The sequence below is a fragment of the Mustelus asterias genome, unplaced genomic scaffold (genome assembly GCF_964213995.1).
Source record: "Mustelus asterias unplaced genomic scaffold, sMusAst1.hap1.1 HAP1_SCAFFOLD_1727, whole genome shotgun sequence".
NCBI classification, from domain to species: domain Eukaryota; kingdom Metazoa; phylum Chordata; class Chondrichthyes; order Carcharhiniformes; family Triakidae; genus Mustelus; species Mustelus asterias.
The window spans coordinates 42,780-63,176 of NW_027591672.1; the positions used below are offsets into that span (position 1 = coordinate 42,780).

Here is a 20,397-nt window from a genome sequence, read left to right on the forward strand (position 1 = left end):
AGAGAAGGAAAGGAGAGGGTGCAGAATGTAGTGTTACAGTCATAGCTAGGGTGTAGAGAAAGATCAACTTAATGTGAGGTAGGTCCATTCAAAAGTCTGAGGGCAGCAGGGAAGAAGCTGTTCTTGAGTCGGTTGGTATGTGACCTCAGACTTTTGTATCTTTTTCCCGACGGAAGAAGGTGGAAGAGAGAATGTCCGGGGTGCGTGGGGTCCTTGATTATGCTGGCTGCTTTTCCCGAGGCAGCGGGAAGTGTAGACAGAGTCAATGGATGGGAGGCTGGGTTGCGTGATGGATTGGGCTACATTCACGACCTTTTGTAGTTCCTTGCGGTCTTGGGCAGAGCAGGAGCCCAGACCAAGCTGTGATACAACCAGGAAGGATGCTTTCTATGGTGCATCTGTAAAAGTTGGTGAGAGTCGTAGCTGACATGCCAAATTTCCTTAGTCTTCTAAGAAAGTAGATGGCGCGGGAGCAAGGTGACCTGTTACAAGCTGTGTCCAGCATACCTTCTAATTCTATCTCTAACTCTCACTCTACACTTCTAAAACTTTATCCTAACTTTTTTCATTGAGCAGATCTTTCTCTACATCCAACCGACTCAAGAACAGCTTCTTCCCTGCTGCTGTCAGACTTTTGAATGGACCTACCTCACATTAAGTTGATCTTTCTCTGCACCCTAGCTATGACTGTAACACTACGTTCTGCACCCTCTCCTTTCCTTCTCTATGAACGGTATGCTTTGTCTGTACAGCGTGCAAAAAACAATACTTTTCACTGTGTCCCAATACATGTGACAATAATAAATCAGATCTATGTACTCTATGAACGGTATGCTTTGTCTGTATAGCGCGAAAGAAACAATACTTTTCACTGTGTCCCAATACATGTGACAATAATAAATCAAATCAGATCAGAACAGTGAGAGGCGGGGCAGGGTGAGGGGGCGAGAGGCGGGGCAGGGTGAGGGGGTGAGAGGCGGGGCAGAGGTGAGGGGGTGAGAGGCGGGGCAGGGTGAGGGGGTGAGAGGCGGGGCAGGGTGAGGGGGTGAGAGGCGGGGCAGGGTGAGGGGGCGAGAGGCGGGGCAGGGTGAGGGGGCGAGAGGCGGGGCGGGGTGAGAGGCGGGGCAGGGTGAGGGGGCGAGAGGCGGGGCAGAGGTGAGGGGGTGAGAGGCGGGGCAGGGTGAGGGGGTGAGAGGCGGGGCAGAGGTGAGGGGGTGAGAGGCGGGGCAGAGGTGAGGGGGCGAGAGGCGGGGCAGGGTGAGGGGGCGAGAGGCGGGGCAGGGTGAGGGGGGGTAGGCTGAGATGGGCAGGGGGACGAGTGGGTGGGGTGAGGGGTGAGATGGGTGGGCTGGGCTGGGCAGAGGTCGCAACCCCCCCACTCCCCCCGCGCACCCCCCCACCCCACCCTCCCCTCTACACAAACACTGCAACCCATTTCTTCAAGATCCCACCAAAGCTTTACTGTTGACTTATAGGCCACAGGCCGGGAAGCACGAATTCACCGGGGAACGCGGCGAGGCTGGAGATAGATAAAGGAAATTAAAGATTATACACAACTTTATTTACGTAAATCTCTGGGTTAGGCTCAAAGGTCGGGGGGGGAACCGGGGGGAGAGGAATGTTGCTGTGCTGATTCAGGTTTCCAGTCGATGGAGGTTGGAGGAGGAGGGGGGGGTTCCCCCCGCACTCACACACGGGGCATCATCACCACGGTGCTCTCTTAGTTCTTGCTGGTGTCTCACTCTGAAGCTGGAGCGGGGGTGGGGGAAGAGGGGGGGGGAAAGAATTGGATTGTATCCCAACCAGCCGTGCTCTGGAAGATTGTAGATCAGTGTCCAGGGCTCCTCTTCTCCCTCCTGTTTTTTTAAGCCAGGCCACAACTCCCTATCCCGATCCCACCCCACCCTGTCCCACCCACCCGCCAAGTGAAACATGTCCGAATGCGAAAGGTTTAAGAGGGTCCCACTGCTCTGGAGCCTATGTTGAGGGTGAAGACCACCCTGCCGGCAAATTTGTCCCGCTCATCATTGTTCTTCACTTTGGACGCGTAGACCTTACACTCAATGCTGACGTCAGTGTTGTACGTTATGTTCAGAAACTTGACCGCCACTAAGGGCTGTGTGTAGTTCACCTACAGCGGGACAGGGAGGAACCAGCAGTTAGTTAGTGTCCTCAATGTCATAGAACCATAGAACCATAGAAAATTACAGCTCAGAAACAGCTTTTGGCCCTTCTTGTCTGTGCCGAACCATTTTATGCCTAGTTCCACTGACCTGCACTTGGACCATATCCCTCCACACCCCTCTCATCCATGAACCCGTCCAAGTTTTTCTTAAATGTTAAAAGTGACCCCGCATTTACCACTTTATCCGGCAGCTCATTCCTCACTCCCACCACTCTCTGCGTGAAGAAGCCCCCCCTAATATTCCCTTTAAACTTTTCTCCTTTCACCCTTAACCCATGCCCTCTGGTTTGTTTCTCCCCTAGCCTCAGCGGAAAAAGCCTGCTTGCATTCACTCTATCTATACCCATCAAAATCTTATACACCTCTATCAAATCTCCCCTCAATCTTCTACGCTCCAGGGGATAAAGTCCCAACCTATTCAATCTCTCTCTGTAACTCAGCTTCTCAAGTCCCGGCAACATCCTTGTGAACCTTCTCTGCACTCTTTCAACCTTATTTACATTCTTCCTGTAACTAGGTGACCAAAACTGTACACAATACTCCAAATTCGGCCTCACCAATGCCTTATATAACCTTACCATAACACTCCAACTTTTATACTTGATACTCCGATTTATAAAGGCCAATGTACCAAAGGCACTCTTTACGACCCTATCCACCTGTGACGTCACTTTTAGGGAATTCTGTACCTGTATTCCCAGATCCCTCTGTTCAACTGCACTCTTCAGAGTCCTACCATTTACCCTGTACGTTCTACTTTGGTTTGTCCTTCCAAAGTGCAATATCTCACACTTGTCTGCGTTAAATTCCATTTGCCATTTTTCAGCCCAGTGCGGGGCTTAGGTTGATTGGCCGTGATAAATTGACCCTAGTGTCAGGGGGACTATCAGGGTAAATGTTTGGGGTTACGGGGATAGGGCTGGGTGGGATTGTGTGTGGTGCAGACTCGATGAGGTGGATGAGGGTAAAGCGGTTGATGTGGCGTATATGGATTTCAGCAAAGTGTTTGATAAGGTTCCCCATGGTAAGCTTTTGCAGAAAATACGGACACATGGGATTGAGGGTGATTTAGTGGTTTGGATCAGGAATTGGCTAGCTGGAAGAAAACAAAGGGTGGTGGTTGATGGGAAATATTCATCCTGGAGTTCAGTTACTAGTGGTGTACCGCAAGGATCTGTTTTGGGGCCACTGCTGTTTGTCATTTTTATTAATGACCTGGATGAGGGCGTGGACGGATGGATTAGTAAATTTGCGGATGACACTAAAGTCGGTTGAGTTGTAGACAGTGCGGAGGGAAGTGGCAGGTTACAGAGGGACATAGATAAGCTGCAGAGCTGGGCTGAGAGGGGGCAAATGGAGTTTAATGCGAAAAAGTGTGAGGTGATTCACTTTGGAAGGAGTAACAGGAATACAGAGTACTGGGCTAATGGTAAGATACTTGATAGTGTGGATGAACAGAGGGATCTGGGTGTCCATGTGCATAGATCCCTGAAAGTTGGCACCCAGGTTGATAGGGTTGTTAAGAAGGCGTACGGTGTGTTAGCTTTTATTGGTAGAGGGATTGAGTTTCGGAGCCAGGAGGTCATGCTGCAACTGTACAAAACTCTGGTGCGGCCGCATTTGGAGTATTGCGTACAGTTCTGGTCGCCGCATTATAGGAAGGATGTGGAAGTGTTGGAAAGGGTGCAGAGGAGATTTACCAGGATGTTGCCTGGTATGGTGGGAAAATCGTATGAGGAAAGGCTGAGGGTCTTGAGGTTGTTTTCGTTAGAGAGAAGAAGGTTAAGAGGCGACTTAATAGAGGCATACAAGATGATCAGAGGATTAGAAAGGGTGGACAGTGAGAGCCTTTTTCCTCGGATGGTGTTGGCTAGCACGAGGGGACATAGCTTTAAATTGAGGGGTGATAGATATAGGACAGATGTTAGAGGTAGGTTCTTTACTCAGAGAGTAGTAAGGGCGTGGAATGCCCTGCCTGCAGCAGTGGTGGACTCGTCAACGTTAAGAGCATTCAAATGGTTATTGGATAAACATATGGATGATATTGGAATAGTGTAGATTAGAGGGGCTTCAGATTGGTTTCACTGGTCGGCGCAACATCGAGGGCCGAAGGGCCTGTACTGCGCTGTAATGTTCTATGTTGTATGTTCTATGAATGGCCTCCTTCTGCACTATAGGGATTCTATGATTCTATGATGATATATAAAACCTTGGTTAGGCCGCATTTGGAGTATTGCGTGCAGTTCTGGTTGCCGCACTACCAGAAGGACGTGGAAGCTTTGGAGAGGGTGCAGAGAAGGTTCACCAGGATGTTGCCTGGTCTCGAGGGTGTTGGCTATGAGGAGAGTCACAGAGGTTTACAGCATGGAAACAGGCCCTTCGGCCCAACTTTTCCATGCCGCCCTTTTTTTTTTAGAACCCCTAAGCTAATCCCAATTGCCCACATTTGGCCCATATCCCTCTATACCCCATCGTACCCATGTTGAGGTTGACTAAACTAGGATTGTTTTCACTGGAAAGACGGAGGTTGAGGGGAGACCTGATAGAGGTTTACAAAACTATGAGGCATAGACAGGGTGGATAGTCAGAGGCTTTTCCCCCAGGGTGGAAGTGTGAAGGGGGCACAGGTTCAAGGTGAGAGGGGGGGAAAGTTTAACGGAGATGTGTGTGGGGAAGTTTTTCACGCAGAGAGTGGTGGGTGCCTGGAACGCGCTGCCAGAGGAGGTGGTGGAAGCGGGCACATTAGCAACATTTAAGAGAGATCTGGATGGGTCCATGAATAGGGAGGGAATAGAGGGATACGGACTGAGTAAGGACAGAAGGTTTATTGTTTAGTTAGGGCATCATGACCAGCACAGGCTGGGAGGGCCGAAGGGCCTGTTCCTGTGCTGTACTGTTCCGTGTTCCCGCTCTCTCTCTCCCTTCGACTGTGGCTCAGAACCTACATCTTTGACCGGGTCTCTGTCCTTCTGCCCTCCCACCTCCTGATACGTCACAGAGACAAATTCTGTTTTACAATGGCCTCCTGCAAAGTGCCTTGGCATGTTTAAGTATCCTAAAGGGAGTAGGTGGGGTGGCCTTGTGTGTCCCTGCCTCTGAACCTAGAAGCTCCGGGTTTGAGTCCCACTCAGAACCTGTTGGCCAAGGAATCATAGAATCCCGACAGTGCAGAAGAGACCATTCACTCCATCCAGCCGCCACTGCCTCTCTGACAGAGTATGGCCCCCAGGCCCCCTCCCTCACCGTGTCACAGTAACCCCACACATTTCCCACGGCTAATCTATCAAACCGAAGGGGCAATTTAGCATGGCCAATGCACCCTAACCTACACATCTTTGGACACTAAGGGGCAATTTAGCATGGCCAATCCCCCTAACCCGCACATCTTTGGACACTAAGGGGCAATTTAGCACGGCCAATCCACCTAACCCGCACATCTTTGGACACTAAGGGGCAATTTAGCATGGCCAATCCACCTAACCTACACATCTTTGGACATTAAGGGGCAATTTAGCATGACCAATCCCCCTAACCTGCACATCTTTGGACACTAAGGGACAATTTAGCATGGCCAATCCACCTAACCTACACATCTTTGGACATTAAGGGGCAATTTAGCATGGCCAATCCGTCTAACCTACACATCTTTGGACACTAAGGGGCAATTTAGCACGGCCAATCCACCTAACCTACACATCTTTGGACATTAAGGGGCAATTTAGCATGGCCAATCCACCTAACCTACACATCTTTGGACATTAAGGGGCAATTTAGCATGGCCAATCCACCTAACCTACACATCTTTGGACATTAAGGGGCAATTTAGCATGGCCAATCCGTCTAACCTACACATCTTTGGACACTAAGGGGCAATTTAGCACGGCCAATCCACCTAACCTACATATCTTTGGACATTAAGGGGCAATTTAGCATGGCCAATCCACCTAACCTACACATCTTTGGACATTAAGGGGCAATTTAGCATGGCCAATCCCCCTAACCTGCACATCTTTGGACACTAAGGGACAATTTAGCATGGCCAATCCCCCTAACCTGCACATCTTTGGACACTAAGGGACAATTTAGCATGGCCAATCCCCCTAACCTGCACATCTTTGGACACTAAGGGGCAATTTAGCATGACCAATCCCCCTAACCTGCACATCTTTGGACACTAAGGGACAATTTAGCATGGCCAATCCCCCTAACCTGCACATCTTTGGACACTAAGGGACAATTTAGCATGGCCAATCCCCCTAACCTGCACATCTTTGGACACTAAGGGGCAATTTAGCATGACCAATCCCCCTAACCTGCACATCTTTGGACACTAAGGGACAATTTAGCATGGCCAATCCCCCTAACCTGCACATCTTTGGAGTGTGGGAGGAAACCGGAGCACCTGGAGGAAACCCACACAGACACGGGGAGAACGTGCAAACTCCACACAGACAGTGACCCGAGGCTGGAACTGAACCCGGGCCCCTGGCGCTGTGAGGCAGCGGTGCTAACCCACTGCGCCACCGATGCCGCCCCTTATTAGAAATTGGGGTGCTTGTTTAAGAGTTTCCTCTGTCGGATATTTAAGGAGGGGTGGGTGGGTTTGAAGGGAAGCCAGTCGGTCGCCTGACCACCTGCCACTCCCGTTACCTCGTGTGCTCGATGCCACGCAGATAATGGAGTGGGTAGACCTGGTGTGATTGGGTGGAGTGGCGGGCAGGGACATGGTGTAGGGAGGCGTACGGTGGCAAAACAGAAAACATGCATCATCGAAACAGGGAGGCATAGAGGATAGGAGCAAGAGGAGGCCATTCGGCCCTTCGAGCCTGCTCCCCCATTCATCACCATCATGGCTGATCATCCAACTCAATAGCCTCATCCTGCTTTCTCCCCATAACCTTTGACCCCGTTCGCCCCCAGTGCTATATCCAGCCGCCTCTTGAATACATTCAATGTTTTGGCATCAACTACTTCCTGTGGTGATGAATTCCACAGGCTCACCGGGTGAAGAAATGTCTCCTCATCTCCGTCCTAAATGGTCTCCCCCAAATCCTCAGACTGTGACCCCTGGTTCTGGACTCCCCCCACCATCGGGAACATCCTCCCTGCATCTACCCTGTCTAGTCCTGTTAGAATTTTATAAGTCTCTCTGAGATTCCGTCCCTCATTCGCCTGAACTCCAGTGAAAACAATCCTAACCCTCGTCAATCTCTCCTCATCCATCAGTCCCCGCCGTCCCCGGACAAATCTCAAGGGTCAACTCCCCACATTCCAAGAGCAGTTCACTCACGTGGGCCTTCCTTCCATAATACGGGTAGTACATCAGGTCCAGCGTTCCGTTGGGAGGGAAGTATTGTAGTTCGTGAACCTTGTTGCTTTCTTTGGCCTAAGCAAGAATCAAAAGCAGAAGGAGAAAGACATTTCAGTCTTGACGGCAGTCTGGAAAGTCAGAGTTTGCAGACTGAAACACAGAGAGTTAATCAGAGAGGTTTGGGGGAAGAAGCAAAAACGCTGGAAAATCTCAACAGGTCCAACAACACCTGCGGAGAGAGAACAGAACCAACGCCTCGAGTCTCGCTGACCCTTTAGTCTTCCGAAAAATCAGCTGGAAATTTGTCGGAGAAATTATAGGACGAATTAGAGAAAAGGAGTGAGAGAAACTGGGAGAAAGAGCAAGACAGGGAGAGAGAGAGAGAGATGGAGAGAGAGAGAGAGATGGAGAGAGAGAGAGAGACAGGGAGAGAGAGAGAGAGAGAGAGAGAAAGACAGAGAGAGTTACAGGGAGGGAGAGAGAGTCAGAGAGAGAGACAGAGACAAGGATAGAGAGAGTGAGAGAGAGAGACGGAGAGAAAGAGAAAGAGAGACAGGGAAGGGGGGAGAGAGAGACAGAGAGAGAGAGAGACAGAGGGAGAGAGAGAGAGAGAGAGACAGGGAGCGAGAGAGAGAGAGAGAGAGAGAGGGAGAGACGGAGAGAACTGGGGAGCAGTGGCAGTGTAGATATCTGTTTTTAATTTTTGTTTGAAGGAAGAATCCCCCCCTCCCCCAGCTATTCGATTAAATGATCAATGTGAGGAGAGTCCATTCAGCCCATCGAGTCTGTAGTAACTCTCTGACAGAGTATCTGACCCAGACCCTCTCCTCTGCCCTATCCCTGTAACCCCACACATTTCCCATGGCCAATCCACGTAACCAGCACGTCTTTCAGACTGTGGGAGGAAACCGGAGCACCCGGAGGAAACCCATGCAAACACGGGGAGAATGTGAAGACTCCGCACAGACAGTGACCCAAGCCGGGAATCGAACCTGGGTCCCTGGCGCTGTGAGGCAGCAGCGCTAACCCACTGTGCCACCGTGCCGCTGGGATTGAACCCGGGTCCCTGGCGCTGTGAGGCAGCAGCGCTAACCCACTGTGCCACCGTGCCGCTGGGATTGAACCCGGGTCCCTGGCGCTGTGAGGCAGCAGCGCTAACCCACTGTGCCACCGTGCCGCTGGGATTGAACCCGGGTCCCTGGCGCTGTGAGGCAGCAGCGCTAACCCACTGTGCCACCGTGCCGCTGGGATTGAACCCGGGTCCCTGGCGCTGTGAGGCAGCAGCGCTAACCCACTGTGCCACCGTGCCGCTGGGATTGAACCCGGGTCCCTGGCGCTGTGAGGCAGCAGCGCTAACCCACTGTGCCACCGTGCGGGGAATCGAACCCAGGTCCCTGGCGCTGTGAGGCAGCAGCGCTAACCCACTGTGCCACCTATAACTCTTTGCCTGAGCTTATTGGCCACCTGCCCGAATAGCTCCTGGCGTATATCTGAGACCAAAACCGGTCCCTCGGGAAGTTTAGCCAATCCTGACGGTGCTGTGGAAGATACAGCTTGTGTTTCCTGACAAGCTCAGAGTTACTGAAGATCCCTGGGAGAAATCACAGCCGTCTCTGGCTGCTCCACATTCCCTGTGACAGCCCTGGAATACTGTCCCTTTGCATTCCCTACAACAAGTGAGTTCACTGGGTCAGCACCGATCCTCTGACAGTGCGGCACTCCCCCAGCCCTGACCCTCTGACAGTGCGGCACTCCCTCAGTACTGACCCTCTGACAGTGCGGCACTCCCTCAGCACTGACCCTCTGACAGTGCGGCACTCCCTCAGCACTGACCCTCTGACAGTGCGGCACTCCCTCAGCACTGACCCTCTGACAGTGCGGCACTCCCTCAGCGCTGACCCTCTGACAGTGCGGCACTCCCTCAGTACTGACCCTCAGACAGTGCGGCACTCCCTCAGTACTGACCCTCTGACAGTGCGGCACTCCCTCAGTACTGACCCTCTGACAGTGTGGCACTCCCTCAGTACTGACCCTCTGACAGTGCGGCACTCCCTCAGCACTGACCCTCTGACAGTGCGGCACTCCCTCAGTACTGACCCTCTGACAGTGTGGCACTCCCTCAGCACTGACCCTCTGACAGTGTGGCACTCCCTCAGCGCTGACCCTCTGACAGTGCGGCACTCCCTCAGCACTGACCCTCTGACAGTGCGGCACTCCCTCAGCACTGACCCTCTGACAGTGCGGCGCTCCCTCAGTACTGACCCTCTGACAGTGCGGCACTCCCTCAGTACTGACCCTCTGACACTGCGGCACTCCCTCAGTACTGACCCTCTGACAGTGCGGCACTCCCTCAGCACTGACCCTCTGACAGTGCGGCACTCCCTCAGCACTGACCCTCTGACAGTGCGGCACTCCCTCAGTACTGACCCTCTGACAGTGCGGCACTCCCTCAGCACTGACCCTCTGACAGTGCGGCACTCCCTCAGTACTGACCCTCTGACAGTGTGGCACTCCCTCAGCACTGACCCTCTGACAGTGTGGCACTCCCTCAGCGCTGACCCTCTGACAGTGCGGCACTCCCTCAGCACTGACCCTCTGACAGTGCAGCACTCCCTCAGCACTGACCCTCTGACAGTGCGGCACTCCCTCAGCACTGACCCTCTGACACTGCAGCACTCCCTCAGTACTGACCCTCTGACAGTGCGGCACTCCCTCAGCACTGACCCTCTGACAGTGCGGCACTCCCTCAGCCCTGACCCTCTGACAGTGCGGCACTCCCTCAGGACTGACCCTCTGACAGTGCGGCACTCCCTCAGCACTGACCCTCTGACAGTGCGGCACTCCCTCAGCACTGACCCTCTGACAGTGCGGCACTCCCTCAGTACTGACCCTCTGACAGTGTGGCACTCACTGACCCTCTGACAGTGCGGCACGCCCTCAGCACTGACCCTCTGACAGTGTGGCACTCCCTCAGCACTGACCCTCTGACAGTGCGGCACTCCCTCAGCACTGACCCTCTGACAGTGCGGCGCTCCCTCAGTACTGACCCTCTGACAGTGCGGCGCTCCCTCAGCACTGACCCTCTGACAGTGCGGCACTCCCTCAGCACTGACCCTCTGACAGTGCGGCACTCACTGACCCTCTGAACCCCTCACAGTGGCTCCACTGAGAAGCAGTGGAGAGAACACAACTGCAGTGGGGCTAAAGTGAGAAGGGTCATGATTTCAGAAAAGTGGGCAGCACTTGACTAAGATCTACAGAATAATCTAGAAGCCAGAACTGCACCTCACTAAGCGGCACAATGCAGACTACCCTCCCCACCATTGTCCACTGTTCAAGCGTCAACTGCGTCAGCGTCAGTCGCACCGGGCGGGGAGAGGATATGGTTTGTAGACCCTCCTTGCCCAAGCAAGCCAGCTGTCTACTGTCTAAACTAGCCCGGTAAATCTTTAACCAGCTTACCTGCTCGTCCTGGTCTTTTCTTGTCTGTGGACAGGGAAAGTAGGGGAGGTAGGTGTGGGATGGCGTCCAGAGCAAGGCAGCACAGAATGGCATGAAATGAAACACAGATGGTTAAAGAACATTGAAGACGCACTCCCAGCGGGGAGCAAGGGTCAATGTAACCGGCAACAAAGGATTCCCCGGAGCACTCACCTTTCCTTCGCAAGACACGTACGGAGTCTTCCCTTCCTCACTTGGTAGGAAGCCAATAATCTGAAAGAGAAGAGCTTCAAGTTTTTAGGTGTCCAGTGTGTGGTGAACCATCGTTGGTTCCCACCAGGTAGTGCTGAGCCAGGGTCTGGCCAGTACTATGAGTCTGTATATATGTTACTGTTGGGGTTAGGGTTGGGCTGTTCTACATGTTACTGTTGGGGTTAGGGTTGGGCTGTTCTACATGTTACTGTTGGGGTTAGGGTTGGGCTGTTCTACATGTTACTGTTGGGGTTAGGGTTGGGCTGTTCTACATGTTACTGTTGGGGTTAGGGTTGGGCTGTTCTACATGTTACTGTTGGGGTTAGGGTTGGGCTAGTTCTACATGTTACTGTTGGGGTTAGGGTTGGGCTGTTCTACATGTTACTGTTGGGGTTAGGGTTGGGCTGTTCTACATGTTACTGTTGGGGTTAGGGTTGGGCTGTTCTACATGTTACTGTTGGGGTTAGGGTTGGGCTGTTCTACACGTTACTGTTGGGGTTAGGGTTGGGCTGTTCTACATGTTACTGTTGGGGTTAGGGTTGGGCTGTTCTACACGTTACTGTTGGGGTTAGGGTTGGGCTGTTCTACATGTTACTGTTGGGGTTAGGGTTGGGCTGTTCTACCTGTAATATAGTTCTTATGGTACATCCCAGTCGGGCTCCGCCTCCTGGGAGAGGTATAAAGGTCACTGCTCTGTCTGGGACCCTTTAGTCTGGGATCGTGTATTATATATGGTAGCTCTATTGTTGTAGTCAATAAAAGCCTTTATTTCCCCGAGTACCTCTAGCCTCGTGAGTAATATCGCGCATCACAGTGATGCGCGATTGGTTCACACGGGAGGCTAGGACGTACCCGGGAATAAAGGCTTTTATTCACAACAAGATTGGAGCACACTACTTAACAATATTATCCCAGACTAAGGGCTACTAGGAAGTAGCAGTGACCTTTATACTCCTGTAAGAAGGCGGAGCCGAACGGAGTGTACCACATAAACAATAATAACAGGTGGAACACCCCAACCCTAACCCCAACAGTAACAAGAGTAACATATGTACAAGTACCCATAGTGGTAACCATCTATGGTTCACCACATCCAGATCACCCACAACCTGTCCTGGTCCCCACCAAGCCGACACTATAGTTATGAAAGCCCCACCAACGCCTCTACTTCCTCTGAAGACTAAGGAAATTTCGCATGTCAGCTACGACTCTCACCAACTTTCACAGATGCACCATAGAAAGCATTCTTTCTGGTTGTGTCACAGCTTGGTCTGGGGCTCCTGCTCTGCCCAAGACCGCAAGGAACTACAAAAGGTCGTGAATGTAGCCCAATCCATCACGCAAACCAGCCTCCCATCCATTGACTCTGTCTACACTTCCCACTGCCTCGGGGAAAAACAGCCAGCATAATTAAGGACCCCCACACACCCCGGACATTCTCTCTTCCACCTTCTTCCGTCGGGAAAAAGATACAAAAGTCTGAGGTCACGTCCCAACCAACTCAAAAACAGCTTCTTCCCTGCTGCCGTCAGACTTTTGAATGGACCTACCTCGCATTAAGTTGATCTTTCTCTACACCCTAGCTATGACTGTAACACTACATTCTGCACTCTCTCCTTTCCTTCTCTATGAACGGTATGCTTTGTCTGTACAGCACGCAAGAAACAATACTTTGCACTGTATCCCAGTACATGTGACAATAATACATCAGATCAAATCAAGTGCAGAATGAACAGTTTGTCTGTTTTAGCCAGGGTTTGGGGGTTGAATGTTGGCCAAGTGTGCAGATGGAACTCCCAAAAACTATTTGGAGTGGCAGCAGCCATGGGAACATTTAGGTCACCATGAGAGGATAGATAGAACATGGGTTTAATCCCTCAGCACTGACCCTTTGACAGTGCGGCACTCCCTCGGCACCGGCCCTCTGACAGTGCGGCACTCCCTCAGCACTGACCCTCTGACAGTACGGCACTCCCTCAGCACTGACCCTCTGACAGTGCGGCACTCCCTCAGTACTGACCCTCTGACAGTGCGGCACTCCCTCAGCACTGACCCTCTGACAGTGCGGCACTCCCTCAGTACTGACCCTCTGACAGTGCGGCACTCCCTCAGCACTGACCCTCTGACAGTGCGGCACTCCCTCAGCACTGACCCTCTGACAGTGCGGCACTCCCTCAGCACTGACCCTCTGACAGTGCGGCACTCCCTCAGCACTGACCCTCTGACAGTGCGGCACTCCCTCAGCACTGACCCTCTGACAGTGCGGCACTCCCTCAGCACTGACCCTCTGACAGTGCGGCACTCCCTCAGCACTGACCCTCTGACAGTGCGGCACTCCCTCAGCACTGACCCTCTGACAGTGCGGCACTCCCTCAGCACTGACCCTCTGACAGTGCGGGACTCCCCCAGCACCGACTCTCTCACAGAGGAATGTTTTTACTCAGTCAGTGCTAATTTGTTGGAACTCGGTGCTCGTCAGGATGGTGGAAGTGGAAGAAAGAAAAAGAATCATTTTAAAAGTTAAACGGGCAGGTCTGGGGGACCGGAAGGCTCTGGGCTGAGGGGACTGGGTATGGCATTCGGAATGACTGGATTGCTCTGCAGAGGACGCAGTGGGGGGCAGCACGGTGGCACAGTGGTTAGCTCTGCTGCCTCACAGTGCCAGGGACCCGGGTTCGGTTCCCGGCCTTGGGTCACTGTCTGTGTGGAGTCTGCACGTTCTCCCCGTGTCTGCGTGGGTTTCCTCCGGGTGCTCCGGTTTCCTCCCACAGTCCGAAAGATGTGTAGGTTAGGTGGATTGGCCGTGCTAAATTGCCCCTTAGTGTCCAAAGATGTGCAGGTTAGGTGGATTGGCCATGCTAAATTGTCCCTTAGTGTCTAATGATGTGCAGGTTAGGTGGATTGGCCATGCTAAATTGTCCCTTAGTGTCTAATGATGTGCAGGTTAGGTGGATTGGCCATGCTAAATTGCCCCTTAGTGTCTAATGATGTGCAGGTTAGGTGGATTGGCCATGCTAAATTGTCCCTTAGTGTCTAATGATGTGCAGGTTAGGTGGATTGGCCGTGCTAAATTGCCCCTTAGTGTCCAAAGATGTACAGGTTAGGGGGATTGGCCATGCTAAATTGCCCCTTAGTGTCCAAACATGTGCAGGTTGGGTGGATTGGCCATGCTAAATTGCCCCTTAGTGTCCAAAGATGTGTAGGTTAGGTGGATTGGCCGTGCTAAATTGCCCCTCATTGTCCCACGATGTACAGGTTAGGTGGATGGTAAAGGGGTGTGGTTATTGTGGGACAATAGAGAGGGCCTGGGTAAGATACCCTGCAGAGAGTCAGTGAAGACTCGATGGGCAGAATGGCCTCTTGTGCGCTGTGTGGATTCTCTGATTGTCTGACCCGAGGGTTTAAATGGCCCCCTTTCCTGATTGCCTGATTTCAATCGCGTCGCGGGCAAAGCAGCCTCGCCAACTCACCTTGTTCATCTTGATGAGGATGCAGGGTTTGCCCGTGTTAAACCCATAGGACCTGTCTTCCATCCCGGAGCATTGGCCCAGCAGGGTGCGGTTGAACTGACAGGACCTCTTGGGAGTGTTCCTCACGTCCCCGCTGTCCTCCTGCAGGTAGTACCTGCCCGGTTTGCACTGGTCGTTGGTGGAGACCTGGACACTGTCGTTGTAGGCTGGAGGGAGAGGAACATTTCAGCATTACGCCGTTCTCCCCGCCCGCCCGCCCGCCCGCCTCGCTGGGAAACGGAAACTGGGGGAGGTGACTGAGGTAAGGTTGGGGGGAGTTCCCTCGGCGATGCTTACTCACAGTCTAGGTAGTCGTTGAGGGCCTTGACGTAGGACTGCCAGGTGTTCTGCTGTGTCACGTTGAACCCCACGAAAAGACCCTCTGTCCTTGGGCGAATCATCAAGCCTACAAAAAGAGACCCAGTCCGTGACTTACCCCCCAGACAGTATTCAAACCCTCCGTTAGTGCCCTTGCTGCTGGACGTCTTATATGGCATCTCCAGCACAGAAACAGGCCATTCAGCCCAACTACCCCATACTGTTAATGTCACTTTTTGATCAACAGAATAATGCAGAAACATCGAATCCCTGCAGACCATTCGGCCCATCCAGTCCAGACCAATTCTCTGGCAGAGTGTCTTACCGAGGCCCTCTCCCCTGCCCTATTCCCATAACCCCAAACATTTATCATGGCCAATCCCCCTAACCTGCACATCTTTGGACACTAAGGGGCAATTTAGCATGGCCAATCCCCCTAACCTGCACATCTTTGGACACTAAGGGGCAATTTAGCATGGTCAATCCACCTAACCTACACATCTTTGGACACTAAGGGGCAATTTAGCATGGCCAATCCCCCTAACCTACACATCTTTGGACACTAAGGGGCAATTTAGCATGGTCAATCCACCTAACCTACACATCTTTGGACACTAAGGGGCAATTTAGCATGGCCAATCCCCCTAACCTACACATCTTTGGACACTAAGGGGCAATTTAGCATGGTCAATCCACCTAACCTACACATCTTTGGACACTAAGGGGCAATTTAGCATGGCCAATCCCCCTAACCTGCACATCTTTGGACACTAAGGGGCAATCTAGCATGGCCAATCCCCCTAACCCGCACATCTTTGGACACTTTTATTTATGGACAGTTCCATGGGTACAATGGGTACAGAGGGATATGGGCCAAACATGGGCAATTGGGACTCGCTTCGTGGTTAAAGAAAAAAGGGTGGCATGGACAAGTTGGGCTGAAGGGCCTGTTTCCATGCTGTAAACCTCTATGACTTCATCATCCGATGAAGGAGCAGCGCTCCGAAAGCTCGTGATTCCAGATAAACCTGTTGGACTTTAACCTGGTTGTTGTGAGACTTGTTACTGTGCCCCACCCCGGTTTGGCCAACATGTGACTCCAGACTCACAGCCAATGCGGTTGACTCTCAACTGCCCCTCTGAAGTGGCCGAGCGAGACACTCAGTTCAAGGGGCAATTAGGGGTGGGCAATAAATGCGAGGCCCAGCCCAGTGACGCTCACTTCACATGAACGTAGGTAAAGCAAAATCAGAGTGGGAGTACTTGGGAAATCGAATGTAGTAGGGACAGAGGTGGCCATTCGGCCCCTGATCCAATGGAGGGACAGAGGTGGCCATTCGGCCCCTGATCCAATGGAGGGACAGGAGGTGGCCATTCAGCCCTTAATCCAATGTAGGAACAGGAGGTGGCCATTCAGCCCTTAATCCAATGTAGGAACAGGAGGTGACCATTCAGCCCCTTGAGCCTATCCCATCAATGAGTGGTGTCTGATCTGTGACGTCACTCCATTCACTTGCTTCTGAATCTTTTTCTTTCTCGGCGATCCAAAGTTGCCCAGAGCCTCAGTCAGACCCCATTCGGAGTAACGGGGTTCGGTTCAGGGGCCCCGAATCTCAGGAAGGCAACACTGGCCTTAAGGGGGGGGGCGTGGGGGAGGTGGAGCAGGAGTCAGAGCTCAGACTCACCAGAATGACACTGGGGTTACAAGGGTTAAGTTACGGGGCCTCGGGGGGGGAATGGGTTACCCGGACATGGACTTGTCCCGCCCCCAGTTTGGGGACCCCGGCTGCCAGAGAAGACCCCCACCGCGCAGCTGGTGAACCCCAGGGCCTGCTGTCTTGCTTCAGGCAGCGCTCTGTGCCGAGCTGTACCCCAGCTATTTACAATCTATATGAATGACTTGGATCCAGGGATAGATCCAGGGGCGGCACGGTAGCACAGTGGTTAGCACTGCTGCTTCACAGCTCCAGGGTCCTGGGTTCGATTCCCGGCTCGGGTCACTGTCTGTGTGGAGTTTGCACATTCTCCTCGTGTCTGCGTGGGTTTCCTCCGGGTGCTCCGGTTTCCTCCCACAGTCCAAAGATGTGCGGGTTAGGTTGATTGGCCAAGTTAAAAATTGCCCCTTAGAATCCTGAGATGCATAGGTTAGAGGGATTAGCGGGTAAAATATGTGGGGGTAGGGCCTGGGTGGGATTGTGGTCGGTGCAGACTCGATGGGCCGAATGGCCTCCTTCTGCACTGTAGGGTTTCTATGGTTTCTATGATAGAAGGTTTGATAGCCAAATATGGAGGATACACAAAAATAGGCAGGACAGTAAGTTGCAATGAGAAAATAAGCACCTGACAAGTGTGTGAGGTTTATTTATTGGTCACAAGGCTTACATTAACACTGCAATGAAGTTACTGTGAAATTCCCCTAGTCGCCACAGTCCGGTGCCCGTTCGGGCCAATGCACCCTAACCCGCACATCTTTGGACTGTGGGAGGAAACCGGAGCACCCGGAGGAAACCCACGCAGACACGGGGAGAATGTGCAGTCTTTCGCATGGACAGTGACCCTCCTTTCAGAAACGCACCTTCCCACTGCTACCCTCTGTCTTCTTTGACCGAGCCAGTTTTGTATCCACCTTGCCAGCTCACTTCTGATCCCATGCAACTTCACCTTCTGTACCCAGTCTGCCATGAGGGACCTTGTCAAAGGCCTTACTGAAGTCCATGTAGACAACATCCACTGCCCTACCCTCATCAATCATCTTCGTCACTTCCTCGAAAAACTCGATCAAGTTCGTGAGACACGACCTCCCCTTCACAAAACCATGTTGCCTCTCACTAATACGTCCACTTACTTCCAAGTGGGAATAAATCCTGTCTCGAAGAATCCTCTCCAATAATTTCCCTACCACGAAAGTTTATTTATTAGTCACAAGGCTTACATTAACACTGCAATGAAGTTACTGTGAAATTCCCCTCGTCGCCCACACTCCTGGCGCCTGTTCGGGTAACGCTGAGGGAGAATTTAGCACGGCCCAAACCACCCTAACCAGCATGTCTTTCAGACTGTGGGAGGAAACCGGAGCACCCGGAGGAAACCCACGCAGACACGGGGAGAACGTGCAGACTCCACACAGACGGTGACCCCAAGCCGGGAATCGAACCCGGGTCCCCAGCGCTGTGAGGCAGCAGTGCTAACCCACTGTGCCACCCGTGCCACCCTTAGGAGAGTGGGCCAAAGTGTGGCGGATGGAGTTCAATGTGGATAAGTGGGAGGTCATGCATTTTGGTCAGAAAAATGGGAAGGCGACTTGTTATCGAAATGGGGAGAGACTTGGGGGTGCCCCGGTGCAGAGGGATCTGGGTGTCCTCGTGCATGAGTCACAGAAAACTAGCATGCAGGTACAGCAGATCGTCAAGAAAGCAAATGGAAGGTTGGCATTTATAGCTAAAGGAATAGAATATAAAGGTAAGGAAGTATTGTTACAACTATACAAGGCATTGGTGAGGCTGCACCTGGAGTATTGTGTGCAGTTTTGGTCCCCGTATTTGGGGAAAGATGCAGTGACATTGGAGGCAGTTCAGAGGAGGTTCACTAGACTGATTCCAGAGACGAGGGGTTTGTCGTATGAAGAGAGATTGAACAGTTTAGGCCGATACTCTCTGGAATTTAGGAGAATGAGGGGAGGTCAGATTGAGGTCTACAAGATGATGAAAGGTTATGGATAAAGTAGACGTGGAGCGGATGCTTCCTCTTGTGGGACATTCTAGGACGAGAGGTCACAGTCTGAGGATAAGGGGCAGCAAATTTAAAACAGAGTTGGAGGAGAAACTACTTCTCCCAAAGGGTTGTGAATCTGTGGAATTCCCTACCCGGTGGGTGCCGGGACAGTGAGTAAATTTAAGGAGGAGTGAGACTGATTTTTAATTGGGAATGGGGGTTGAAGGGTTACGGGGAGAAGGCAGGAAAATGGGGATGAGGAACGTATCAGCCGTGATCGAATGGCGGAGCGGACTCGATGGGCCGAATGGCCTCATTCTGTTCCTATACCTTATGAAGTTATGATGACAAGTTGCGCCCACACTGGCGTGAAGGCCCCTTACCTGGGTTGGTGATGCGGTCCTGGTACTTTGGCGTGTAATCATTGACGGTCTGTAGCAACACCCACATGGTCAGGCTGAAGAGACCGGTCAGGAAGGTGTAGAATACCACGTAAAACAGCAGGATCAAGGCTGGCAGAGAGAGAGAGATAAAAACCACAACTCCATTGCAAAGCATCAGCCAGTTAATGCAGGAGATTGCAACAGTGGGACAGCCCTTTCCCCACTCAGGCTTAGTGCAGACATGCGGTTTACAATCATAGAATCCCTACAGTGCAGTAGGAGGCCATTCGGCCCATCGACCCTGCAGGGACCACACTCCCACCCAGGCCCTATCCCTGTAACCCCACATATTTACCCTGCTAATCCCCCTGACACCAAGGGGCGATTTAGCACAGCCAATCTACCTAACCCGCACATCTTTGGACACTAACTGGCAATTTAGCACAGCCAAGGGTCAGTACTGAGGGAGTGCCGCACTGTCAGAGGGTCAGTGCTGAGGGAGTGCCGCACTGTTGGAGGGTCAGTGCTGAGGGAGTGCCGCACTGTCAGAGGGTCAGTGCTGAGGGAGTGCCGCAGTGTCAGAGGGTCAGTGCTGAGGGAGGGCCGCACTGTCAGAGGGTCGGTGCTGAGGGAGTGCCGCACTGTCAGAGGGTCAGTACTGAGGGAGCGCCGCACTGTCAGAGGGTCAGTGCTGAGGGAGCGCCGCACTGTCAGAGGGTCAGTGCTGAGGGAGTGCCGCACTGTCAGAGGGTCAGTGCTGAGGGAGTGCCGCACTGTCAGAGGGTCAGTGCTGAGGGAGTGCCGCACTGTCAGAGGGTCAGTGCTGAGGGAGTGCCGCACTGTCAGAGGGTCAGTGCTGAGGGAGTGCCGCACTGTCAGAGGGTCGCGCCATTGAAGTGGACGGAATGATTTGATGTGAATGTCTGGGACTAGTAGTTGCTGGACTGGTTTGGGTTTCGCGCTAACCTCAAGCGAACCTGAATCCCGCGCGATCCAGCACCTTCCTGACTGCATCAGACCCACTCTTCCGATCAGGTTAGTCTGCCCTGCCGGCTAACATTCCAATCCAGCAACGCTCATTCCCCACCTCCTCATCAACTCCTCCCGGGACCCCACCCAGTGAGTTCACCTGGTAAGCGTTCCATTGGCCCCAGGAGCAGGAACGGAGGCCATTCAGCCCTTCTCACCTGCTGCGCAGTCAGATCAGGTCTGATCCTCCATCTCAACTCTGCTTCCTCCAAGTAGAAAGGGTCGAGAGCTTCAAGTTTTTAGGCGTCCAGATCACCC

The 20,397-nt window shown here is 52.6% G+C and overlaps 1 protein-coding gene across 1 annotated transcript; it reads right to left on the minus strand.

The window, feature by feature from the left end:
• Positions 1–1,940: 1,940 nt before the first annotated feature.
• Positions 1,941–19,214, minus strand: LOC144488629 (sodium/potassium-transporting ATPase subunit beta-2-like). The gene is made up of 7 exons (XM_078206695.1): positions 19,111–19,214; positions 15,000–15,104; positions 14,660–14,865; positions 11,151–11,210; positions 10,959–10,982; positions 7,476–7,571; positions 1,941–2,131 (listed from the first exon to the last, which is right to left on the minus strand). Exons 1-7 carry the CDS (start codon positions 19,175–19,177, stop codon positions 1,952–1,954), a joined length of 738 nt encoding a protein of 245 aa, XP_078062821.1. The 5' UTR covers positions 19,178–19,214; the 3' UTR covers positions 1,941–1,951.
• Positions 19,215–20,397: the final 1,183 nt, after the last annotated feature.